The 10,375-nt window shown below is 33.5% G+C and overlaps 1 protein-coding gene across 1 annotated transcript; it reads left to right on the top strand.

Annotated features, from left to right (window-relative positions):
- The first annotated feature begins 1,412 nt into the window (after nucleotides 1–1,412).
- On the top strand, nucleotides 1,413–3,591 carry LOC148276060 (uncharacterized). Its single transcript, XM_088234830.1, has 2 exons — nucleotides 1,413–1,552; nucleotides 2,992–3,591. Exons 1-2 carry the CDS (start codon nucleotides 1,526–1,528, stop codon nucleotides 3,493–3,495), a joined length of 531 nt encoding a protein of 176 aa, XP_088090956.1. The 5' UTR covers nucleotides 1,413–1,525; the 3' UTR covers nucleotides 3,496–3,591.
- Nucleotides 3,592–10,375: the final 6,784 nt, after the last annotated feature.

The following is a 10,375-nucleotide window of genomic DNA, read 5'->3' as shown; positions in this document are numbered from 1 at the left end:
GAACTGTTGTGCGCCGATGCGAATTGCAATATTAAGGCAATTTTTTTTAAGTGGACAAAGTCAACCTCTCTGGTTCTTGTTGGAACGTATTATAAGGGCATGTTCGACGGAAACACTTCCGGTTCTAAAGGACTTAATTTGGACCTGGAGTTCCAGGCACGATCCGCAATTTTAATGATAATTTGATAATATCTAATAATGTCTCTGCCATACAACATTGTTGAACAACATTGTTGTATGGCAGAGAGACATGGTGCATTAATGAAGTAGTGTAGCCTAGAAACCTTTGATGTTGCATGTACCATTATGTGCTGAAGAATATTGAAAATCACATGGAGATACCACATTGCAAATAAAGAAGTTGATACTATCACAATTAGTGAAAGTCGGCACTTACGAAAAGCTATTTAAAAAACACATGTCTATAATTGGATCGGCCACATTTTGCGTGACGAGAATTTTCTGCATACCATCTTGGAAGGAAAGGTAGAGGGTACGTACAATAAAGGATGGCTTTACCAAAGTCATTTTGATAAAATTAAAGCATAACAAAAGGAACTACACATCATATGCCCAGCTGAAATAAGCTGTTGAGGGCCTAAACAAATAAAGAAGGAGATGCTGGCATTTGCTTCAAATCACTAACAAGGATTTAAACTGTAAAAAGAACTTCTCTATTTTATTTCCAAATCCACTCCTAGGTGGACATTATCAGACGCCTCCAGGAGACTACCAGACAGCTCTCTCGCCTCGCCCTACGTCAACCTTGCTTCCCTTAGTTCCGCTGAATAAAGCCAAAACATCGTCATTGACAACCTTTCAGGCCGGCGAGCGGCTTTCAAGCTATCTTGATGCATACGCAGCACGTGTCCAAGCAAGGTCCACCGCTACACCCTCAAAACGCTGGTTATAAGAGGTTGCCGCGACCATTCTTGAACTTCAACATTAGTTATGAAATCAAACTACCTCATTCCTAAAACTCTGAAGGAAGTTCTGTGTTTTGAGTTTTGGCAAGGTGCCAGGATTCGCACCCATATAAGAGTACTACAATCCTGCGGAACTCGTCTGTTAATTATTAAATGCTAAAAATATCTATGTAGAATATAGAATTGTCCAGTTATTTCATCCGGTGCCCATAGTGAATGACATTATGCAGTTCTACAAAAGATAACACCCACGTGATAAATTCCTTTTACCTGTGTCATACTTCATACTGCCTGTGAGTATTTGTATTTACCTTCAAATAATACTTTTAAGCATGGCAGATCAGCAGCCAACGATAATTAATGAACACATACGTTTTTTCGCGTAATAGTGTGGATTATTTTTAATCTACACACCGGATATATGCAGGTACTTTATCATAACCGCACTTCCTATAAATATGAATGCATTGCCATTCCCTTGGGTTAGTTTTTAAATGTGTTTGATAAAGCAGTTTACTTACAAAATATATCAATTAAAATTTAATCATCCCGCCGAGTGCAAGGTTCTATATGAACAAAAATATTGAGCTACCTCTGAAATGAATTATTTTTGTAAACTTTGTGTGGTAAGTGCTTAACAAAACATAATTCTGTTTGCTTTCGTCTTCAACGGTCCATATTTGATATTTATCCATTCATTTGCACCTGTTAATACTCGCAATAATGCACAAAGGCACAAAGCTCGTTTCAATATTCAAATTATTTCCTTTAAGTGTTTTGTTTAAAGTTACGAAATGTTTTCCTTCGATGTCAAGAACATTTTTGTGTACGCTGTGAGATTGTGTCATTATCAGGAACAGGGGTCATGGTCATGGGTTCAATGGCTATTGCAAAAATCTCCATTGAGTAGTCAATAAATAAATTAATCAAACTGAGAAATGCGGCTTTTTAGGATTGTTTTTTTAATGTGGCAAATGAAACAAATAAATTATCTCTGCAAAAAAATTATCTCTCACGTGGTGAACATTTTATATTTTATAATATAATAAGTGACATTGAGTTTTATTGTAGACTTTGGAAAAGTACATTAAGTATTTTTTCAGGCAACTCTTTCTTAATGTTGATTCGTGTATTTTTTCTTAAAACATTTTTAATTTTTGTTTTTTAAAATGAAAGATAAACAATATTTAATTTAATCTTTTAAAATTTGTAATTTCAGTACATCAATTTACTTTGTTATCACACGGTACGGTTTTATTCAAATGATTTAAAGAACAAGCGGGTTTTAAGTATTTTCCGAAACATCACTTCACCCTCAAAGCCTCGCGCCTCTGCTGGGAGAGAATTCCATGCCATAGGCCTGCCACCATAAATACACGTTCACCAAATTTAGTGCGCTGTTTGCGTAAAGGTGTAATAACTTTGATCTAACCGTAAGACGTCTGTCAGCTAGTTCATCTGAAATTCATAGTTCCTTTAGATACTCCGGAGCAAAGTTTTGGAGTGATTTTTCCTAAGCCAACAGAGTTTGTATTTCACCCTCTGTGGAAAACGCAGCCAGTGTAATTCTCGAAGTAGTGGAGTGATATGACTGAACTTAGAGATTCCGAAAATAAGTGTCGCTGCGGCATTTAATACAGACTGTAGGCGAGTAGTTTTAATCATTGGTAGACCTGCGTAGAAACCATTACAATAATCGCCTATCGACACTACAAACGCATTTAATAATTGACGGGCGGCATTAACCGGCAAATTTTTGCTTACGCATTTAATTTGTCTCAGCTGGTAGAAGCATGCACTTATTGTTCTACTAATTTGAGCGTCAATAGAAAAATCAGAATTAAGGAAGACTCCCAGTAGTTTAACGGTGGGTAAAGCGGTACTCCTTACATCGGGTAGTGCCGTATCCTGAATCAAATTCTGTCGTCTGGCTGAAGTCATCCATAGTTGTTCCGTTTTAGATGGGTTTCATGTTAGTCTATTTTTAGCCATCCAGTTTGTCATTATGTTTTTAATTAAATAGGTCACATATAAAAGTCATATTGGACAATCAATTTTATTTCAGGTTGGTTTGGTGTTCCAAATATTTCTGATAAAAGATGCTGAATGTCGCGAAGAATCTTATTACGATGATGGTTTAGAATCCAGCGAACCAAAAATTAAGATTCCACATGTAAAAACCAATCCCTCGGATGACAAATTTACTAGTTTTAACCTTGGTGACGATTTGGTCAATTTGGACAGTCAAAATTCAGAGAATGATCAACTCGTCGATGATTCTTTAGAAGACACTTTTGATAATGAAGAAGAAAATGAGGACTATGAAGATCCCGACGGTGATATGATGGAAGCTGCTTCGAACATCGTATTCAGGCCACTCTTCCGCTACAGGAAGCAGCAGATAGAGAAGAAGAGGGTCTTCCGAGATAGGAAGGGCAACATTTACTCGTCACCAGATAGGAGTCATGTTCTGCAGCAGCCACACAGTAGACCTCCTCCGCAAGTTTTGGTATACGATAAACAAACAGGAGCATATTATCCATTAAAAAATGCCAATTTCAGGCAATAAACATTAATTAAGTCAAGCATTGGATCAGAACCCGTAGGATCCAAGTCCGAATAAGACAGTTTAATGCTACGAGAAGTTCGATATAAATTATTTTTTTATTTTAATTTGTTTTATTTAGTTCTTTGATTAACAAAATAAGTATAATACAACTTTAACAATATTTTGTGTTTGTCCAAATTTTTGTAGACAAGGACTGGATTCAACTCCCCGGGGAGCTGTCAATATTAACATATTACAACAGAGACGAAGAACATTTTAGAGAAGGTAATATAGAAGTCTAGGCATCTACAGGGCTTATGAACTGTTATTGGCTGGTTAAAGTGGCCACACTGAGTAACATTCGCCATTCTGCCCATATTTGAACATCTACATATATCCTTTCAATTCTTTCATCTGTTGATGGTTGTGAAGTTAAAGAGCTGAAACCTTTTTATTCATATATTTTGGATTCTTATTTGTAACTTTTTATAATTCGTTGCCCAAAAAACATTATGTTCAAAACTCGTTTATTTATCGTAGCTGCTCCAAATTTAATTTACTTTGTCCCCATTAAGATATTTTAATAATAAAATATGTGACTTCAAAAAAAAACTTATTGAAACACTGTAAAATGAAACATTTGTCAGTGTGTAATAAGTTTATGTTCCTTTAATTATGTTTATTTTATTATGATATCAAAATTTTGAATTAGTCAACTATATTATGAAAATCCCTCTCCTCCACTCTATTTCCTCATCCCTTAACCTTCTTACGAGCTCTTTTTTTTCTCATGTCTTTTACAATATATTATTTTTCTCTTTACTGTGTAACAAGTTCTCTCATTATATTTGTGAAAAACTTTAACTGGATGTATGTACTATTTTTTATATTTCGTATTCTTATATAACAACTGTTGTTTTTCTTTAATAAATAAAAAAAAAAATAAACATTTTTTCTCTTGAACTTGGTATAATTACATTTTGTTATTTTTTTTGTTCAATATACCTATGGTTAAAGATATATACTTGTCTTTTTTTTTAAATCTTCTATAACTCAAACATCTTCATGATAAACCACGATAAATAAAGGTTTCAGCTCTTTAACTTCACAAACATCAACAGATGAAAGAATTGAAGGAATATTGATATTCAAATATGGGCAGAAGGGTGAATGTTACGCAGTGTGTGAAGTGGCCACTTACACCAGCCAATGACAGGACATAATCCCTGTGGATGCCTAGACTTATATATTACCTTTTCTAAAATGTTTTTCATCTCTGTTGTAATATGTTAATACAATATTGACAACACAATATTTCATCATCATCATCATCATTCTCTTTCCGCGCGTAATGGTGCATAGGGCACTGCATTGGTACACCAATAAACCAACTGATCATTGTTCTTACATGAAGGTAAGATTATCAGTCTTACGCTTCAGGTACCAGTCCAGGGACTGTGAAATATTCTAGAGTGAAAACACATTTATTTACATCCTATACCAATTCTAATATTATTTATCACTTTTGTACACTTATTCTCCTCATTTATAATATTTAACCTGTACACTTAAATACATTTACGTATATTCACTACGTATAATATAGATATATTAGATATATAGTATTAGATATATAGTATAATATAGATATATAGTATTTTTTTACATATAAACTATTTATGTTTAATTAAAAATATTTGTAAATTAATTATTGCGTCATTAAAAATTACACTCACGGCGTAACTTTTGAACCAAATGACATATTTTTAATTCACTAATACTCGTATGCAGAGACAAACCTTAAGGTGAGGAAAGTACATTCTATTGTCTTCACCTTCGGGTTATTCTCTGCATTTGAAATTAGAATGTACTTTCCTCACCTTAATTTTTGTCTCTGCATACGGGTATAAGAGCTTTCAATGCAAAATAATGATTATTTGGATAATAAAAGTCATTTTTAAAACAGCGTATATGGGACTAATGCAGTTTTTTGCAATTTTTTATTTATTTTTTATTTTATGTTTGGACCGCAACAGGCCAGGAGGCCCAATAACAGTGGTGAATTACATCACAGAACACCCAGGCTTGAGAAAAATCACATTTTATTTTTTGTGTTCTCACCGGGAATCGAACCCGGAACCTTCCGCGCGTGAGTCAAGTGTCTTGACCACTACACCACGGAGGCCGCCAATAAAACAAAGTGGATTAAAAAAAAATTAATCAACTTTAAAAAGCCATTTATATGAAGAAAATGGTCATCCGTGTTTTATTTACGTATAAAACTGCTAATTTCAATCATTTCTGCATATTTAACTTCAAAAAAGTGTTTTATTTTTAGTTATTTGAAATGATACTATGTTTTTTGATTATCTACCATAAACACCAAAAAATAATATCATTTTTTCTCGTTGGCAATTAAGAATAAAGATGGAATGCAGTTTGTTTTTGTTAATTTTTATTGATAGACGGAAAATAATTTAAATAATAAAATTATAATAATTTTGTTTGCTCTTATATTGAAGTTTTTCGATCAAAGGCATGATTACATAAATAAATGTGTTTTTTTTTGTCTGGTCGAATACAAAACAAAAGTTTCTATTGTTGTATGTATTTTGTATTGTATATTTACTTAGATAATTATTACAGTTATCAAATTTAATACTTTTAAAATAACAAATTGTCGAGTGAAAAGTTCGTTAAAAACACAAGCTGATAATGACTTATGCATCAAGTTAAAATAAAAACAATTATGCAGTGAATGTCCCGCTTGAAAAGTCCTGTTATGTCCTACTTTCAGGACCGCTTTCTCTAAATTTTCATAAAACGGCGAGACGATCCTTTAAAGAGACATTCATTGGAAAAGACGTTCAGAGTTCTGTGCCGTTTGGAAAAAATACAATGCTGTTATGGAAAACGCGTTTGATTGTCATTATTTTCCATTTGACTGGATTAATTTTTGCATTTCCGAAGCATAACGCGGAAAATGGTACGCATTTAATTGAAATTGTGAATAATATGACTGATCAAACTATCCCGAATGAAAAACAAATCAATATACATGATTATAACCGTGAAGCAGTGATGCTAAACAGATCCGAGATCATCGATCGGGAAAATTTAGCGCACTATGTCGAAGAAGTTATAAATGCAAACGTTGGCGGTATTTCCATTTACCCTTCGGATGTTGATGAAACGGAACTTGCTGATGACGTGAAAGCTGATTATTACAACGCTGATGATGACGAAACTCCGGATGAAGAAATATTGCAAGCCGCAGACAGCAGTGTCGTGTTTACGCCATCTTTGATATTCAAAAGAAAGCAAGCCATCAGGAGAAAGCAACGAAGAAATCAAACCTTGAGTTCACAGCCATCTCGTCCCATCAGCACGAGGCCAATTTATATCTATTATTATTATCCATACTATCCGCTGTACTACCGTAGATATTATAATAATTATTATAAACGATTTGGATAAAACAAATTCAAAATAAACCCTTTATTTATTCACAAATTTATTATTTATTTTTACTTTTTTTGACGTTGAGTGACTTAAAAATTTCCTCATTTTTAAAACAGAAACTTATACAGCTATTGCGTCGTATCTCATGTTCCTATACCTAATTATGTATCTATGGCTAGAATCAATCAGTACCTTTTAGATAAGCCCTGGTTAATTTTGAATTTTTCGAGTTTATTACAGTACTAGTGCAGTGAAATTCTACATTTAAAAAAATTCACGTATGCAAAAAGTGGTTCTACTTAACAAAAGTAATTCGAATCTAGTCAGATCAGCGCTGCTATTCCAAACGCTCTTGCGGCTCTAGAAAACCCGCGAGATAAAGCTTTTTCTACGGCTGCGTGAGGGTTTGGAATAGCAGCCCAGAGACGTAATTTTTAGATAGGAAGGATAGATTTCATAACTGTAAAATTTCAGTAATGAACTTTCAATGTAAAACAGTTACCAGGGCCCCGATTACAATGGGATTAACAGAGTTATATTCGACTGTCTATAAAGAAAAATCAATATTTGTGTACGAAAATGAGTATATTTGCATGAACATTTCAAGTATCTTCGTCGGTAACCTATAATTGAACATGTTCAGAAGAGAACATTTTGTGCATATTCTGCTTTTCATACAGAAAACTTTATTTTACTTTGAAGATAAAATTGAAGATAAATGTTAAGTTCCCATTGTAATCGGGGCCCAGGTATCGTATTCAAGGTTATTAAATTGTCATGCTTATTTTTTAAACTGTTCATTATTGTTGTAATTTATTTAATATTTCTCCAGAATACATAATATTATGGTTGAATCAACAATGTATTCTTCACTGAGTAAACCCGTGCTGAGGAATACATAGTATTTCGACGGTCCGTACATATACTATCAAAACTGCATTTCGGGAGGTTTACAGGAAAGTAAAAACAAAGCTTGATATATTTTTAAGAAGCTGTTAGATGCTGGAGAATTGCCAAACGTGTGTCTGTTGAAATACTATTAAGTTTTGTTTCTGTTCTCTTTGAACCCCGTAAATGCAGTTTCGATAGTATGCGTAGGGACCGTCGATTTCATTGTTGTCATTATTTGTTATCAAATGCAATTTTTATAACTTAAAAAATCTTTTTTAATCCTGCTAATATCAATCGACAATGTTTGTCAATAAACATTTTTGAAATTTGACTTTCCCCGAACTCAAGAGAAGACACTTCTGTACCATGGGTATATGGATGATGATATTTTGTTCACATGACACATAATAATTGAATTAACACATTTTACATATAGGTATGTTCATCAATGTAGATGTGTCTGTAGATTAGAAGAAGAATAAATACATAATTAATATAAGTTTTACAGATTTTTTTTATTTCCAATATTTTTTGTACAAATTATAAATAATGTTTATAAATAAATACTATTGTACAATTTTTATTACATATTTGTTTTATATTAAATTTATTTTGGCTTCATAAAAATAAATCTAAGCACCGAAGCTTTATGAGGTACTATAAAAGCAATAATAACACTATTATGTACAGCACAGCTTTCTATCGCAGCCTATTTTTACGTAATATATCTAAAATTTCTTAATTTAATATGGCCAAAGACTGATTAAAGGTAAAATATATTAGTTGAATACCACGAGTCAGATATATTTAACCGAGGAATGCAGGCAGAACTCTGATGCGCCTGTTTCTTCCCTCCAAAGAGCTTTCTTCTCCAAACGCTGACAGCTCCTGGTCTCCGAGAGCTGGAAGAAGGTCATCATTCAGTGCTGCGCCAGTGTCTCTAGCCTTGATTGTATGTGTGGGGGTTTTGTAACTGTTTCCAAAGTTTGTTTTTTTGTTTTCGGCTGGTACAGGCTTGATAGAATCTGACGCGGGGAGTTTGGCCGGCAGGGGCTTTATCGGAGAAGCATTTCCTTCTACCTTATGTTCTTGTGGTTTAGCGATGAAGGTCTGAGGATGGCTTTCTTCCGAAGGAGACAGGGCTGCCGGGGCCGCAGAAACAGCCAGGAGCGTTGTCACCAGGACGAATGCGATTGAAGAATGCATTTTTGATGCGTATTTTTTAAAACTTCACAAAAATCAAAAACTGAAACACTGTTTTTCACTCGGGTTCTCGAACAATGCGGGTGATTGTGATCTTCGGAGGCAAATCCTCGTATTTATACGTATGCCTTTGATTGCTTTATGAATTAAGCAGAGTTCACCTCATTGACAACAAGTCAGGTGATGACGATTTACTTTGGCAAATTCAATTGACAAGTTTATCATGGATTGGAGGTGTGTTTTAGAAGATTCGTGGGTGGGAAACTGGCTGAGTTCAAAAACATTTCTCGAAAATATTTACCTTTCAATCGAATAATTTCTTTATTCTAATAATTACGATCCCCCAAAAGTTGTTTACACTTGTGAAAATGATCAACATGTTTTCAATAACTCAATCCTAGATACATGCATCCTAATAATGGTTTATGTTATGTACATACAAACTCATATAATAAGGCATTATCAATTAATTAAATACACTACTTTGTCTAAATTTGTCGCAACAGAGATGGAGACATTAGAGAAGGGAATATGGAAGTCTAGGAATTTACAAGGCTTATGACCTGGTTTCATTGGCCACCTTACATACTGGGTAAAATATTGAATAATAATGATGATTTTACTCCAGTAAAAAGGCTGAATAGTGCAAAGCCGAATTGACTATATAAATAGTACAAAATAAATATAATGGTCGTGCGAAAGAAATAACTGGGCTCGTATTTCAATGAAAAGTTAACATTTATTAACATTTAACAGCAGAGTGCTCGGACGAGGTTTTCCTGTAATTTTAATTATTTAAGTCCAAAAACACGCACGACGTTTGCTCTTTTTTGGCCCCAAGAGTGTTCAAAGTCCTGGATGGATCCATATTAAGTTCTACAAAACGAAAGCCATTTTCAGGAGGAGTGTACAAGTCTGGATTTTGTTTAAGGGAAGAGACCATTGCAGGAGACTGCTGCGAGATATTGCATAGATTTATATACTATTAAGCGTGTTGACCAGATGCCCTTTGAAATATTTGTATGTTTATGTAATAATATTTAATTTTTATTTTTGCTATTATTTAATTATGTGCGTGCTTCCACTTTCCATTATGTTGTACCCCAACTCAACACAGGGCCCTTGGCCTCATAGAGTTTTGGATACGTTATTATTGTACTTTTTTGTAATATGTATGTATGTATTTGAATGAATAAATAAATATTTTCTGTATGAAAAACAGAATAAGTGTTTTTTTTTCTTAACAAGTTAATTTTAAAAAAATATTTTATTTTGTACTAGTTCAGTTTGTATATATCCATACATGTAATTTTTAAACTTTTTACATTTTTAAATTTTTCTTTCC

This window comes from Micrasema longulum, unplaced genomic scaffold (genome assembly GCF_059751315.1).
Source record: "Micrasema longulum isolate JH-2025_06_02 unplaced genomic scaffold, ASM5975131v1 h1tg001292l, whole genome shotgun sequence".
NCBI classification, from domain to species: domain Eukaryota; kingdom Metazoa; phylum Arthropoda; class Insecta; order Trichoptera; family Brachycentridae; genus Micrasema; species Micrasema longulum.
Note: the sequence above shows the minus strand (reverse complement) of the source record. Positions and strands in the feature narration are given on the sequence as shown.